The sequence below is a fragment of the Grammomys surdaster genome, unplaced genomic scaffold (genome assembly GCF_004785775.1).
Source record: "Grammomys surdaster isolate TR1022 unplaced genomic scaffold, NIH_TR_1.0 138, whole genome shotgun sequence".
NCBI classification, from domain to species: Eukaryota; Metazoa; Chordata; class Mammalia; order Rodentia; family Muridae; genus Grammomys; species Grammomys surdaster.
This window is the reverse complement of record NW_021604596.1, coordinates 2593641-2609435: the sequence shown is the minus strand read 5'-3', so window position 1 is coordinate 2609435 and position 15795 is coordinate 2593641. Positions and strand designations below refer to the sequence as shown.

The 15795-nt window shown below is 38.5% G+C and overlaps 1 protein-coding gene across 3 annotated transcripts in view; it reads right to left on the bottom strand.

Moving 5' to 3' along the window:
* The window catches only part of Fat3 (FAT atypical cadherin 3), a 577941-nt gene that overhangs the window by 90970 nt on the left and 471176 nt on the right, over positions 1 to 15795 (bottom strand). For all 3 annotated transcript variants that reach the window (XM_028763348.1, XM_028763349.1, XM_028763347.1), the window contains 2 exons: positions 4492 to 4767; positions 1884 to 2094 (listed from right to left, as the gene is read on the bottom strand). In XM_028763348.1, the coding sequence (XP_028619181.1) occupies positions 1884 to 2094; positions 4492 to 4767 (487 nt within the window). The remainder of the gene's footprint in view (positions 1 to 1883; positions 2095 to 4491; positions 4768 to 15795) is intronic.

The following is a 15795-nucleotide window of genomic DNA, read 5'->3' as shown; positions in this document are numbered from 1 at the left end:
GTGTGTGTGTGTGTGTGTGTGTGTGTGTGTGTGTGAGAGAGAGAGAGAGAGAGAGAGAGAGAGAGAGAGAGAGAGAGAGAGAGAGAGTGTCCAGGTTGGTCTCTGTGCTGTGTGTGTTTTTTTGAGTGGAGGGGGTTCTGCATGCCTAGGATTTGGCTATGTGTTCGTGAAGGATAGGCAGACCCAGAATCAATCTGTGGGCATGATGACCCTCTAAACCAGGGATTGGGCTATGTGTTTAGAAGAAGTTAACTTGACTGTGACAGGTTTGTCATACACTCTATAATTCTCATTAGACTCTCATGCATATAATCAAAGGCTAGTTTTTCATATATCCATCATTCCTGGATTTTTTTCTGGAAATTCAGATTTTCAATGTAAAAAAGAATTTTTTAAAGAAATAGCTTCTATCTTGCATACTAATCAGTTGTCAAAGAAATGACTGCACTCCTTGCTTCAGTCATGGAGGTAAAAATGTGAGTGATGCAGTGTTTGGGGGGGGGAAGCAACTAATTTGTCTTTGTGAACCTAAATATTGATTTGAAAGTTATCTGAAGCCTAACAGAGATACAAGTAGTAATTTTATAAATATAATCAACTGCTTGCCATACAGATAAATGCCCATAAAGTGATAAGAATGATGGAAATAAATCCTTACATCCAAATGTCTATAGTGTCCCGAGATAATGTACATGGGGGAATGCAGGGAAGGGAAAAGATAAGATTAAGTGATACATTGGGAAGAGTAGCTGAGGATGGACAGATTGAGTAATGGCTTCTGTGATAGTTAATATTCATTTCTTAGATTCATTATTTGTAAATTAGCAGAACAAGAATCACTTAATGCAGTGATAACAATGTTATGGACAAAGGGTATAAAACAGAGTTTCTAAATAAGTTTAGATCTTTAGAAAGCCAATAGTAATACATGGGAAAACTCTTCAGGCACATGGCCATTAGTGACCAACATCTTTCCCTTTTACTTTTCTTCTATGTGGATGTTAACATTGACCCATTTCAAATATGGGCACCTAATCTACAAAGTTGTTCATACGCTTGATAGAGGATATATATAAAATTGGCATTTCTTCTCTTCAAACTTCTATTCCTAAACTAGTTTCCTACCATTTCTGTTTTAATTTAGCTGCTCACTCAAGTGCTCTACGTTTAAGAGAAGGGCAGGAAGCTCTCCCATTGCTGACATGGAGAGAGCATGCATTTGGCATTACACAGTACAGACATGCCACAGAACACTTTGGGAATGTACAATGTGAATATTCAAAAATGACAAAATGGAGGAAGAAACACAGAACAAATAGAGGAGACTTGTCCTTTTTAGGTCCATGGTTGTTTTTCTTGCTTGGAAATTTATCTCTGTCATAAATGTTTTTTAGCTATCCATCTTCAAACCATCTATAAATTGCTCTTCAGATAATAACATCCTTTGAAAAATGCTAAAATTTGACACCAAATTTATTTATTTATCTATCTGGTTAAGCAAGCAGTTCAATCCCTGTAGTTACCAACCACTCTGTTGGTCAGACTGCCTCCACATAGATATTTGTGTTCATGGTGGGTACACTGGGACCCCCAAAGTCTGCAGCCCACCCTCTGGTAAGTGAAGCCAACTTTAGTTATTTTAGTTTCAGTCTATAGTTTGTTGGTTTCTGGGTTCAGGCCACTGAATTTATTATACATTTCTTTTATTCATTTCAGAAAACTCCAAGATTGAATGCAAGGAAGGAAGCTCTTCCCTTGCTGCCAGTTCAAAATGCTAAGAACTTTATACATCATTGTATAAATAGGTTGGTGAGTTTGTAGGGTGGGCTGTGCTGCAGAGGGTGGAGTATCATCCTTTGTGCCATGGTCTCTGCAGCTCTTACCTGCTTCAATGGAATATATGAGCTCTGCATTTTCCCCCTTGTCTTTGTCCAGAGCTGTCACTTGCAGAACAACTGATCCCAAAGCAGCTGATTCAAACACTGATGCTTCATACAGTGGATTGGTAAAGTAAGGGCTGTGATCGTTTGCATCCTCCACGTTCACAATGACTCGGGCCAAGTTTCTTCGGTAAGGAAATTCCTGATCTCTGACCTTTAAGCAAAATATAAGAAGCAGTAGGACTGAAAACATGAATTGTAAAGAAACTCAATGGCTGTTTGTTGAGAAGACAAAATGAGATGTTGCATGCAAAGTGCTTGATCCAGTCTTGCACAACTACAAAGCACTAATTGAACAGGAGAGAGAGAGAGAGAGAGAGAAAGAGACAGAGATAGAGAGACAGAGACAGAGCCAGAGAGGGAGGCAGGGAGAAAGAAAGAGACAGAGAGAGATCGATATAGAGATTGTGAGCCATTTGAGAGCAAAAAAACATCATCTCTACTGTTTCACTGGATACTATGATTTAATTCCTGGGTACCACCAGTCTAGTCCTCCCATTTGGTTTCCACACTCACTTCCTCCTTGCTATGTGTTTATATCCAGTCATGGAATAGCAGATAGAGACTCATCTAAGGGGTGGGATTAGTGAATACAATATTGTTCATGCCATTTATTCATTCATTTATTTAACTAATGTTTATTGCTATTTATGATGTCAGGTTCATGGCATAAGTAAAACAGTTCAGTAACAAACTAGATAATATCTTCCTTCAAGAATATTAGTCTTCTAAATGGGTGAGACAAGCAACCCAAGAGAAAGGCATAATATAAAACAACTAAATGCCAGCATGGAATGCATTTAAAAGGGCCTTATAATGAGGAGGAGGAAGAGGAGGAGGAGCCCAATAACACTCAACTTCCTAGATGAAATACCAAGGAAAAAGTAGGAGTAACATGATGGTAATAGTGACAAGTGATATTTTTAGGCACACAGCTCAGAACTATGAGAGAAATGTGACCACTGGAAGGATTCACCCAAGGATGTACTTCTAAGATTGGGAATCTCAGAGTGATTTTGCCAAGTGAATCTGCTTAATGGCTGTAATATTCCTCTGAATTGCATGTAGCTGAAGCTTGTAAATAATCTACTCTTTATCCATGTGGTACTATTATTGTCTGATGTATTGTTAACCGAATTAGTACCCTTGGCTTGCTCAGTTTTAGAATGTGTAACTCCAGAGAGGTGTGAAGCCACTGAAACATATACAAGAAGAGCTATCAAGGAGAAAGGCATTTCATGACTAGTGCACAGAAGGAAGGAACAGGGAAGGCTTGGATAAAGGTGACCGAGAGCAGTCACGTGTTCTAAGCATCTAACTACATAAACAACAAATGACAGTGGGCAACCAAACTGATTTCTGAATTTTCTGAGGAAAAGAACAGAAATGACTTGAAAAACAATGAGAATGAGGTTAGTCACCACTGTAAGGCTTTTGTTCCTAAAACATGGTGTAACCATTGACATGTCCAGTGTGCCATGTTGGATTTCTAGAGCTTGATTGTCCACACCCAAAGATACAACCAAACTCTATTCGTGGATTTTTTTTAAATGAATTAAACATTAGCCCCAAGAGTGTGAAGACTGTCATCTCAGTGCTTGGTACACAATACATTCTTAAGAGTATCGGTGAATGGATGAATGTATGAATGGCTATACTGCTGTACCAGGTGGCCTCTGGGAACTAACCCTCTGTTTCCTGGGTTCTTAAGTGGAAACTATAGCTGTGGAGATGACCCTTAAGTTATCTCTTGTCCAAGAAGATTCCCAGTGAAGAAAAAGTTTGCTTCTGTTGTTGATGACTTGGGCATTCATAGGTTTAGGCATCCCAAACTCAGTCAGTCCACAAGACTAAATCATGGTTACCCTTCCTGTTCCTTAGGTGTACAATGGGAGCCCTGATAGGCAGAGGCTATACCTGCCAATGTTGTTCTAAGGCCCATTACAAGGACAGATTATAAGCTATAAATGAATCAATGACATATTTTACTCCTCTTCCTTATCCACTGTATGGATTAACCAATAACCTCACTTCAAAAGCAAAGATACTTCTATATAATTTGAAGGAAGGTAAGTTCATTCAGAACCATGGGTCTCTGAAGATTTAATGTATATTCAGTTCTTTTTGGGTCACCAGTGCAATATATCATAGATTGGGTCTCTGAACACTTCCAAGGACTGAGCTTCATGTGGGCTGAGCAAATTATTACTCTGTGAAAAACTAATCAAGAGAGTCTTCTAAACTTTTGACACAATCTTATGGCTCCAAACAAATCCTAGAGTTGGGAACATTGTCTGTTGCTTTCCTCTCTAAACCATCTGTCAGCAACATTTCCTGAACAGAATACATCTAGTATTTCAGGTTGACAAGAAATATGGAGTTACCATCTTAGAACAGTAACTTCTTCATTGAAATACAAAGGCAAAACTACATGAAACCTGACAGTGCAAAGGCTAGGTTTATAGAATTTATGGTCCCTGGCTTCCTGAAGTACATGCCTTGGTTGGTTGATGGTTCTGTCAGGAGAGAAAAATTATGAGTCTGGTCCTACCATTATGTTGAGGATGTGCTTGTCCTGGGCCTCATGGTCCAGCCTTTCAGCAGTGTAGAGCACGCCTGTACTGGGATCCATCCGGAACTTCCTCATGCTGATGGCATCAATGCTACTGTGGATGGTGTAGCTCAGCTTGTGCTTCTCATCTCTGTCTGTGGCTTCAATCTGCAGTATCTCTGTATCAGGAAGCACGTCCTCAGAAATGGTCACATCATAATGTGGCTGGGAGAATTCTGGGCCATTATCATTATTATCCAGCACTTTGATAAATACCTGTAGTTAAAAAGAAAACGAGCGTGATAAGGAATATCAACTCATCAGCGGGGAATGAAAGAGGTCACCTTTTTATTTTCTCCCTCTTTGTATACTTGGATCCTAGCTTCTAGCAGCAATCTCAGCATAGAGGAAGCTCTCTTTTAAAAACATTCTGCCGGTAACTGGTTGATGGCAAACCATCAGCTCACATTAGCAGCAACATCAATTATGGTTGGATCTATAATCTCATTAATAATTGAACAGCTGAGATAGCCACGAGAGGTGGTAATTCTATGGACTTATCTAGGGCATATTGTGCATGATTACAAGGTGACCTTCATTTGGAAGCTTCTAGTGCCTAAAGACCTATCTATGTGTTATTTCTTATTGTCGACAAACATGGCAACAGTGCAGGGATTAAACTTCTTTGTCAACTTGACTGGACTGGAAATCTCCTAGGAGACACACTTCTACATATGACATTGAGGATATTTCTAGAGAGTTTTATCTGATGATGGAAGGGGCACAAACCTGTGGGCTGGGTATCAGATTGAGTAAAAAGGAAAAAAGAAGGAAGCAAGCTGACCAGCCCCTCACAGTCCTGCAGCCTTGTTTGCCTGTCACTGTGCAATGTATCCTACTAAGCTACAAGGCAAAACCCACCCTGAGATAGTCATTTTGCTAGGTATTTGTTTTACAACAAATAATTAATTAATAACATAATTAATACAAAGTGGGGAAAGAGATCAAGATGAGGTCGGGTGCAGGAAGGAAGGAGTGCATGCGGGTTGGACTGTGCTCAGAGCTTCTGAGCAGCCATAATCTCACCCTGTGCTTGTCCTTTATCTGAGAGAAGACTAGCCATAAACTTGATCAGAGAGCTACAGTATGAAGCTGCCATTATGAAGCTGCCATTGTTTCCTCATAAGACACTGTGCTATGGAACTTTCTGGGCAGGACTTATGCTAATCACTCAGCTTTGATAGTGATCAGCTCATGGCTAATCATCTAGTTTCATCTTTCTTCCTAATCATCTCCATCTGCTACCCCAGATTATTTTGAAGAAAGTCACAGTTATCACATCATTTCAGTATACATTTCTAAGAGGTAGGGGCTTGTAGGATGAATAAAAGCACATGTACAAATACTTATAATAGCATTATTGTTCCTATTTCAAAAACAAAATAAATTAGCAATTCCTTAATGGTAAATGTACATTCTCTGCTAATATTTCCCCACTGTTAAATACACTGTACATATGCATATGTAAACTAATTTTATTTGTAGTACAAAAGGTTCAAGCGTTGTATTTAACACGTCCCTTCATATTTTACTTTATAGAGTCTCTCTTTATTTCTTTGTAAATCCTCATGATTTTCTCTTCCACATGCTGATTATTGTATGGAAGAGACTGATATCTTTCTGTGTAGTTGCCAGTCTGAATTTTGCTTGCAGCATTCCCGTGGCTTTTCTCTACACGATCAGTCTTCATATTTGTTATACATTGCTAGTGTGGTCTAGGAGGCACGATATGCTTCAGGTTCTAGTTCCTATTCAATTTTATTTATTCTTGCAAACATCCTTCTTGAGCAACACCATGTACTTCTGAAGATGCATTCTTCTGGTTTGCTCTCTTATACTATGATGCTTGCTGTCATTGGTGATCATTAAAGGCTAATCAATGGGAAAACTTAAAATGTTTAATGTACTGATTCTAGGATAATTCCTTTCTTTATAGCTGGAAAAGCTCCATAAAAATTTTCCCAGATCTTTGGTTACTGTTTGATTACCATGCAGAGGAAAGGCAGGGTAATTACAAACTCTTTCCCTTATTTCAAAATATGTTGATGCTTCCCTGGCTCCACTGAGAGTGGGCAATGATTAATATTTTTAAGCGTAATTATGCTCTATCAAGTTTTGGTCTGCATTTATTTTATTAGTTATGTTTCTATGTGATATGTTGTGATAAAGATCATGACAAAAACAACTCATATTACATTTTCATATCACAGTTTGTCATCAAAGGAAGTCATGGGAGGAACCCAAGGCAAGAACCTGGAGGTAGAAATGGAAGCAGAGGCCATGGAGGGACACTTAACCAGCTTGCTTTCTTATACAACTCAGGACCATAGGCCCCGTGTATCACCACTCACAGTGGGTTGGGCCCTCCCACGTAATAATTAATCAAGAAAATGCTTAACAGTTGTGCCTCTAGGTCAATCTTAATGAAAGCATTTTCTTAATTGTGAGTCCCTATTTCTAAATGACTCCAGCTTTTGTAAAGTTGACACAAAACTAACCAACTCAGCCTCTCTCTCTTTTTTAAAATGTAATATTTTATTAACTCTTTGAGAATTTTATTTGGTGTATTTTGATCATGTTTACTAGTCCCCAATCCTTTTCCTGAGACTTCTCAGATCTACTTCTTACCTCCTTTCTCTTGAACTTCATGGTCCCCATTACTCTTAAAAAAATACTCAGTGTGGCTGGAGATAGGCTTAGTGGTAAAAGCACTGCTACTCTTCCAGAGGTCCTGAGTTCAATTCGCAGAAACCACATGTTCACATTGTTGGCTTACAACCATCTATAAATGTGATTTGATACCCTCTTCTGGCAGGTAGGTGTATATGTAGGTAGAATACTTATATACCATAAATGAATACATCTTTTTTTAAAGTAAAAAGTAAATGAAAACAACTCAGTGTGTTCAATTTGTGCTTCACATACTCACAGGTGCATTGAAGCATGGTTAGCTACCACTGGCCACACCCTTAAGTAAACTGATTCTTCCTCCCCCATTATATCAGCTGAGATAAGATCTTATGTCTCTTTCTCTTTTCTGTGCTGGGATGTGGACTGGCTTGATCTTGTGTGGGTCACGTGGAGGTCAACAAAGCTCCTTTGAGTATTTGGGTGCAACTGTCCTGTCATGTACAAAAGATACTGTTTTGTTCTTGTCCTCCCCAACTCCTGGCTCTTCTCACTGTTCAGCCTCCACCTTTGTGATGTTTGCTGAGCATTGGCCAGGGGAGGGGTGATATAGGTGTCATTTATGGCCAAGCATTACATTGACGCTTAGCACAATGATAATGGTAGCATTTTTAACATAATGAGAACTCATTCTTTGGTTCCCTAGCTAGTTCTATCATATTTGACTCTTCTGTCCATTCATTGCAATACTCATGTTTACTGCAATGAGAAGTCTTGTCTTAGCCAGTACAATTGTGTTTAGGTTGGAGCTTGAGGTTTGTTTCTTTTTGACACTGTCCTGCTGTTCTTAAATTTGCCCCTTTCTTCTTTTCTCACTTCCCTTCTCTCTTCTTTAATTGATTAATTGATTGGTTTTGATATGCTAAGGCCAGGACCTAGGGTCTTATTGTACTTTACTGTTAAAAAGGTAAAGCACTTTGGTGTTGAACTACATTCCTTGACAGCTCCCTTACTTTCTGATTATTGTGACTGGTAATAGTTTTTAGGGTGTCTTGAACATTTTCTATTCTTGCATTATCCACTGCTCCAAAAAACCACTTTGGTTTCTCCTTTCCTTTCTTTTGTTAGAAATGCTATTTTGAGATTGCAATCTAGTACTGGGAATTCTTTTAGTGGATTGACTTAAATTTTGCTTTTATCAACTGGAAAAAATTAGGAGAGAACTAAAAAAAATAATCAAAATTTCATGAGTTCCCAGATGTTTCCAATTTTAGTGATTTTTTTTTTACTTAGTGTCATTGTTTCTGCATTTGTTTCCCCCCGTCTGATGCTGACTTTTTTTATAATCAGTGACAAGATCATAATTAGTCATTGTTTTGTTTGAAATATGAATGCAAAGGACTCAGAATAATAAAGCCTGCATTTCTATTATAGTTATCCAAGACAAGTTGATACTGTTTTTCAGTGCTCTTATTCCTGAGATGAAGCTCCATGGAGGAACCCAGAGTTGGATTAGATGATTAACATCCATTGCCATATTTCTTCAGAAGTAGATTCATATATAATGTGCTTCCATTTATTTCCAAAGTTTAGAAGGTTTTTTTTTCTAGGATTGAGAATGATTTATTACCTGAACCAATAAGGATAGTTCAGGCCTTACTTTGAAGCAGTTCCTTTTTGAACCAAGGAGCCTGGGGACTTTATTATGGAACCTAGCCATGTTCACAGAAGACAGTACCAGGGACAGGCAGATTTCTCATGATGCCTAATGAGTTCATCTCTGAGTATGTGTCCAGTTTAAGTCGTTGTTAAAGAAGAAAATATGTCAGCTCTGTTTGGGTACATGCTTAACTCACATACTTGCTTTTTCAACATTTAATTTCTTGTTTTGTCATTGTAATCATTTAAATCAGACCAAAAGGGTGTTCAGGGAGGTTTAATTTCTCAGTGAGTCATAAGAAAAAGGATGTAAGGGGAGAATTGCTGGAAAAGAGGGATGGGAGAAGAAGACGAGGGAGTGGGGTGAATATGGTCAGGATACATTGTATAATTATTAGACTGTTGAAGAAAAAAATGAAAGAATTTAAAGAAGCTTGGCTTCCCTGCTCTCCCCTTCTCTTTTGTAGATAACTTTTATTAAAAGCACATGGTTTCTCAGCTGTTTTGTCAATATAGTGATACAATATACATTTCCCATGTGACACTAGTTCACTTCTTATTAAATTAGGAATTACAAAGGGCATAAAATGTATATTATTCCCAACTGGCATAAGAGTCACTGTCAGAAGCATCTGGAGACAGTGTTAGTTGTCACAACTCAAAGAAGGGTGCAGGTGATATCTAGTGGATGTAGGGCAGAGCTGCTAGCTGCTCAAAGGTGATGTCCATGTGCCCCTTCCCCGCAGTGTCGGGGACCTTGCCCCATATTCTGGTCAGTTCAGGTCATTCTGGGCTCAATAAGACTTTTCTATTATTTACATAGAGTATGTAAAAAAAGGAAATGTGCTTATGTCTTTTAATTTCTCTGGCATACAGTTGGGTTCTGGCATTAGGACAGTTTGATGGAAGGATAAATGTTTCTATAGTTTTGTGAAATCATTTTTATGTTCCACTCTTCCAAGGCTTTATCAATGTGCATTGCGTTCCCACAACAATATGCATAAACGACTGTCACTCCAGCCTTGCCAACAGGGTGTGTGGGAAGACTTGGAGCCCTTGCCAACCTGCTGGATGAGAAGTGGCACCTCAATGTTGCCTTCGTTTGCATGTTCCTATTATGAGCCACAATGAGGAACACAGATTCATATATTTCAGAACTGTTTGCACTTCTTTTTCTGTTCAGCTTCGTATGCCAGCTTATTCTTCTGTGGGCTAGAAGGTTTCTCTTCCTTCTTTTCTTTTGGAAATGTGGTGATATAAATGACAAGGTTGTGCTAAATTCTGCCATGGAGTTTATTCTGGGTGTGAGTTCTTCAGCGTGCCACAAGGAAGGAAATGCATCCAGCTAACTATTGTTTCTGGATGGTTAGTCAGTTGGGCATGTTTCCCCCCTCTCCATGGTTTGGATGAGTACATGTTCTTTTGTAGATGGTGTTTATATGCTTTATATTACTTCATTTTCGTTTCTGGTATATTTAGAGTTTTTCTTGAAATATGTGAGGGCAACATCTAGTTTAATTTTTCTCTACATGGCTCTGCATTTCTTTCTGTGTTACATTTTTAGGGGTGTATGGGGAACTGGAGGTGGTTTTACCTTTTCCTTTATAATTTTTCTGGGTCAAAGTGCTTTATCTTGCCTGCTTGCTCTGTCCCTTTCTGCACAGTTTTACATTGCAGTATGTGTGGTACCTGTTCTTATCTTATGCCGACTAATAGAAGAATCACTAATGATTTTTCTATTACATAATATCTTGAGCTGGAGAGATGGCTCAGCTGTTAAAGGCTGGGCTCACAACCAAAAATAATATCTTAGCATTTGACTGTATTCTACAAAATCATTGATTTTTTTTCAAATAAATATATCCAGACATACTCTACCCTTACAAATAGCAGCACAGCTGCTTACTGTGGTTGAGATGTGCTTTGCTGGGTGGGATGAAAATCATTTCACCACATTTGTGGGCCCACAGTTTTCACTTAGGAGACACACTAACAGGCATAGACCTGGTCCCTTAGTTTGTACTTGCAACAGAGGTCAGGAAGTGTGCCAACAAAGTTTTGTGTATTGTTTTTATCACCAATGTATTTGCATTCTTTGAGTGCCAAATCATTAAAAAGTTCAAGTAACTTAGCCAAGAGGCTAAAATATTTGTTTTCAGAGTGGCAGTCACATCAACAGATGTAAAAGCCTTTCTGGCCAGCAGGCTGCCCTGACCTTCCTGGAGTTTCAAAGTTGATGTGATCTTGAAATGCTTGCCTCTTTCTGCTTGCTTTGTCCTGAGCCTAATCTACAGTCAGAACAAGTGTTCCTCTGTAAAAGACTTCCTTTTCCTCATTTGCTTCTTATTTCCCACAGTTGGGGCCATTAGTGAGCTCCTGAACTAACAAAGCAAAGTAACTCTCAGAGATGTTGTGTTCAAAGTGGTAATTGCGAAGCTTACAAAAGCACAAAGAACTCAAGGCAGGAGGAAACCCAGGCATGGGAAGTATCTCCAGGGCTGGTTTCAATGCTGCCCCCCACAAACACTTTGTGTTCTACAGGCTCCTCTAAGATAAGTTTGGGGAGGTGCCAAGGCCCTGCTTTACAAATGCTCACGGTAGAATGGGCCTTGGGGCAAATTGTTGGGCAAGACCAATTAAATCCGAAATTATTGAAATTCTGTTCTACCTCTGTTGCCCTTTCTAAAGTGAAGTTTAAAATATCTTTTTTTTCCAGGAGAGATGCCCCTTGAAGACTTCTCCAGCGCATGGATTTTATTTTGAAATATATGAATAGAAGACTTAAATCACAGTTGCTTTCTGTGTAGAAATATGCATCATATTTGCTCCTTAGACTCTATTATATCTGGTTTCTCAATGGAGAAAAATGTTAAGGGATGTCCCCAAAGTCACAAGAACAAGGATAGATTCAAATCCGCTTTCTTCAGAGCCAGCTCTATATTTATTTATAATCATCATCTCATGCACTTAGGTTACGTATACATTCAGAATAAATTTATACATCATATATATGTTAACAAATGTATGTAACTCACAAAATAGATAACTGGTATGCCTAGTCTCATCCCAGAAACATTAATTAAGAAATTAGTTTGAATAGAAAGTGTCCTGCCTTGAGAATCTATTTTCAAAAATTGATTTTCACATAAGCTATCAGGTGTAGATCTATTACATATAGCAAAAGGTTTTCTTTCTTTCTTTGTTTTTTTTTTTTTTTAACAGGAAGTCTCATATGTAGCTGGGACACTTTGGCCATTCCTTAATTTAAACACTGAAGGAAAGTTTGGGTCACTGCTAGTTTTTACATGTTTGAGGCAAATGAAATGAAACTGGATGTAAAAGAACTCTTGATAGGGGAAGAGATATCTGGGAGTCCCCTGATCTAACAAACATTTTTAGAAAAAAAACCATAGTTTGGTTTTCTACCTTTTGAAGCATATGTGGACACAGAATAGCATCAAGAAAGGAGACACACTCAAAAGTAAAATCTGTGTTGTAAGTAAGTAGGGCAGTGAGGGACTCCAAGCAGTCCTAGTGATGGAATCCACAGGATGAAGGAAGGTCCAGGCTAGATTTAGGAATCAGGTCATAGGTCTTCCTCACTCCAATGCCAATCAACACAGGCTAAGCTCACATGACAGCCTATATTGGGCTTGACAATTTTGAAGGCTATGGAGATGTTTAGTGTCAGACTTGGTTGTGGACCCCAGAAGAACAAGCTTATTTTTCTAGCTTTACAAACCCAAACCATGCCTTGAATTAAAAAAAAAAGGATATTCAGAAAAAATAACAAAATATAATTTCCAGAGTCCCTGAAGCAAATCAACATAGCTTTTAGATTATTATTTGGCCAAGACTATCTCCTTTTTCCTTCTCATATAACAAAAAAGATCACTCAAGTAATTTATAGCTATTAGGTATGTTATCCCAATTTTACGTTGAGTATCATATTGTATTAATAAAGTATACATGTGTTCAGCATGTAATAGTTCCAAGAACCTTCTCATCTTTCTACATTCTTACAGCCATCTGTGAAGCACGTAGGCTCATTTCACTGTGAAGAAGATTGAGTCTTAGACAGAGTAAGCTGCCTTCCATGGGAATACACACAGGTCAAGTGCCAATTTGGACTTGTGCCTCCTGATTCTGGGTCAACATTTTTTTCACTCTACAAGATGCTTTCCATAGGGATGAAGTTGTGTATTTTGTAGATATAAATGTGTAGAAGAATGTTGCAAAGGAGAAGTGGGTTTGTATCTCTTTTATGTGAATCCAGGCAGGCTACTTAAGTAGTCTGAGCCTCAATTTCTTCCTGCAAACAAAAGGCAATAACTCCTGATTTCACTTTTCCAGGGTCACAGGGAAATGGACCTTCCTAATGATACTTGTTGAGTCTCATTATGTAAACACTAAATGCTATGTATTTGTATGTCTTTTCATCCACTGAGCCTTTGGGAGAGCCATGTTCTGAATTTATTTATATTTTCTATAAAGATGCAGTAGCTCTGATGGGAGATGTACAAAGAGTATTAATATTCATAATGGATCATCTTTGGAAACATATGTCTTTGGGGTTAAAGCTGTATTAAGAGAAGGCTGGACCTATGGATAGCTAGGAGATAGTCTGAAGGTTACAGATGGTGTCATGTTTCTCAGGAGACCAAGTTAAAAATCTTCTTGTAGCTCCTGTCTTAGAACAGATACCAAAGTCTTATGTTCCCTTTAAGATTTGGTGTAAGTAGGCTCTAGTATCTGCCTGTGTGGGTCTGAGTTCAGGTTCTCCTCAAACCGCTTGACTCTTTTCCTTAACAATAAAATGGAGATGACAGTAGTCAATGAGTTTCATAATTCTGCCATGAAAAGTTATTACCACCTTACATGTTAAAAATGACACCTGATATTATTATTACCTCATAGTTCTGAATATAAAAATCAAGACCAAACTCAAGAGATTGCAATAAATGCATTCTTTTTAAAAAGTTCTTCTTTCTCATTCAGGCTCAATATAGTACCTTCTGGCTACAGAATTGGGCTCCCCATTTCCTTGATGGCTCCCCAATATCTTGAGTCTACCTTCATATTCAAATTATCTCCAATCTTCTTGCACTGGATTGCCTGTCTTCTCCCTTTCTTGCCTTTCTCATGCCAATTGGAGAAAACTGGCAGTTAAGGTTCCGTTAGTAGACAGATCCTACTCAGAGTCTTGTGATTTTCATTGTATTTTGTAAGTCCTTTCTGTCATATAATGCAATAAATCAACACTCTCAAATTTAGAGTGTAAACATTTTCTTGGGGGAGGTATGAAATACAAATTCTGCCTGTAATGAGTATTCTTAGTTCCTGCTTTATAAAGTCATTGTGAAAATTGAGGGACCTACCCATGTGTATCTAATGAAAGCCAACTTAAGTAGCCTCTAGTCTCCATTTTTAACATGACCTTATGAGTCTTTAGTAGGATAAAATGATTGATACTCTTGTTCTAAACATGGGGCTAGCTATTTATATAAAGGGTCTTGGCTCCTTTCTAATGCAAATGGACAGTGTCCTGTCTGAGACCCAGATCTGGGATCCACTTAAAACCCTGTAATTCTACTTATGTTGGGGTAGATGGTGACTCTTCTTTGGTGTTTCATTCTGTCCTTTATGAGCCCCCTATCCTACTCCCTGGATGGATACTTCATACTTCCTAATCCTGCTGCTTGCAATAACCAGGGCTCCTTGAGACTCTTCATCTTTACTTGAAGCAGACAGTCCAGAGACAACTTCACTCTTTCCTCTTCCCCCTTTAATCCAGACCTCCTTGCTTATCTATGGGCTTCTAAGGTAATGTGAGGTCATTTCTGTTCTGTGTCGTAATATGAAAAGTGCAATTATATCTGTCAATAAATACATTGGCTGATTTCATGCAGAAGCCATTGTCCATCTCATCAGGTGGCTTCTGCCCAGGTAGGGATGCTATGTTTACATATTTTGTTCTGGGAAATACTTGTAATGCAAAGTTCACAGGCCATTTTACAGTTTGCACTCAGTCTAGGCAGTCTTCCGAAAGAAAGAGATATTAATGTAGCATCAGATTTTGTAGCTCTAAGGGACAAGAACTCTGTGGGAGTCAGAGTCAGAAGAACAGGACAAGAGTGAAGATGAAGGAATGGTTTCATGTTGACACTGAATCCTGGAGGCTCTGATTTATTTGGTATTTGTGAAGTAAAATTCAAGATGTTGTTTATGGCTGATCGAAGCCTGTGTCCTACCATGCTTTATGATCTCAAGTGAACAAAGGAGAGAAATGTCCTCCAAGGAATTTTGAACAGGTGGTTTGAAAACTATGAACATTAATCTAGTGGAGAAAAGTATCTGTTTGATGGTAGAATCATTACATTGTCTGGGGTCATGGATTTGAGCATATTTTAGCAGTTTCTAAAAGAAGCTTAGACTGTACTGTTTATTTCAAAAAATATTCTATTGTTCAAATGTACCAGACACTGAATAAGAGAACTGTTTATGCTGCCATGTCCAGAGAATCCTGGGAAAAGATGAATCATTCTGAACTGACCAAGGCTGGTTAGCAGAAAGGTCCAACATAGTCGATGGCCTTTGACGGCAAAGAGTTTTGATAAGGACACATGGTACATGCTTTGGAAACTGAGTTCTTAGTCCTTAAAGTCATGACTTGGACATTTTAGACAGGAAAAATTTCTGGATGCCCTTTATTAATAATCTCTTTAATTTGCTCTTGCTAGTGGGAATCTCCAAGTCTACCCCAATTCTCAGACTGCTTACAAATGCTCGTGAGTCAAGTCTAACTGTATATCAGTTTGGAAAAATGTGGTCTCAGACAACTGCATTCAAAGAAGCACAATGTACATTCCCATGTTAGTTTATGAGTGCATATTATACATATGGCCTTAAGTCTGGATTAGCTTAATGTAGAGATGTATGCTTCAGTCCCACCTACTA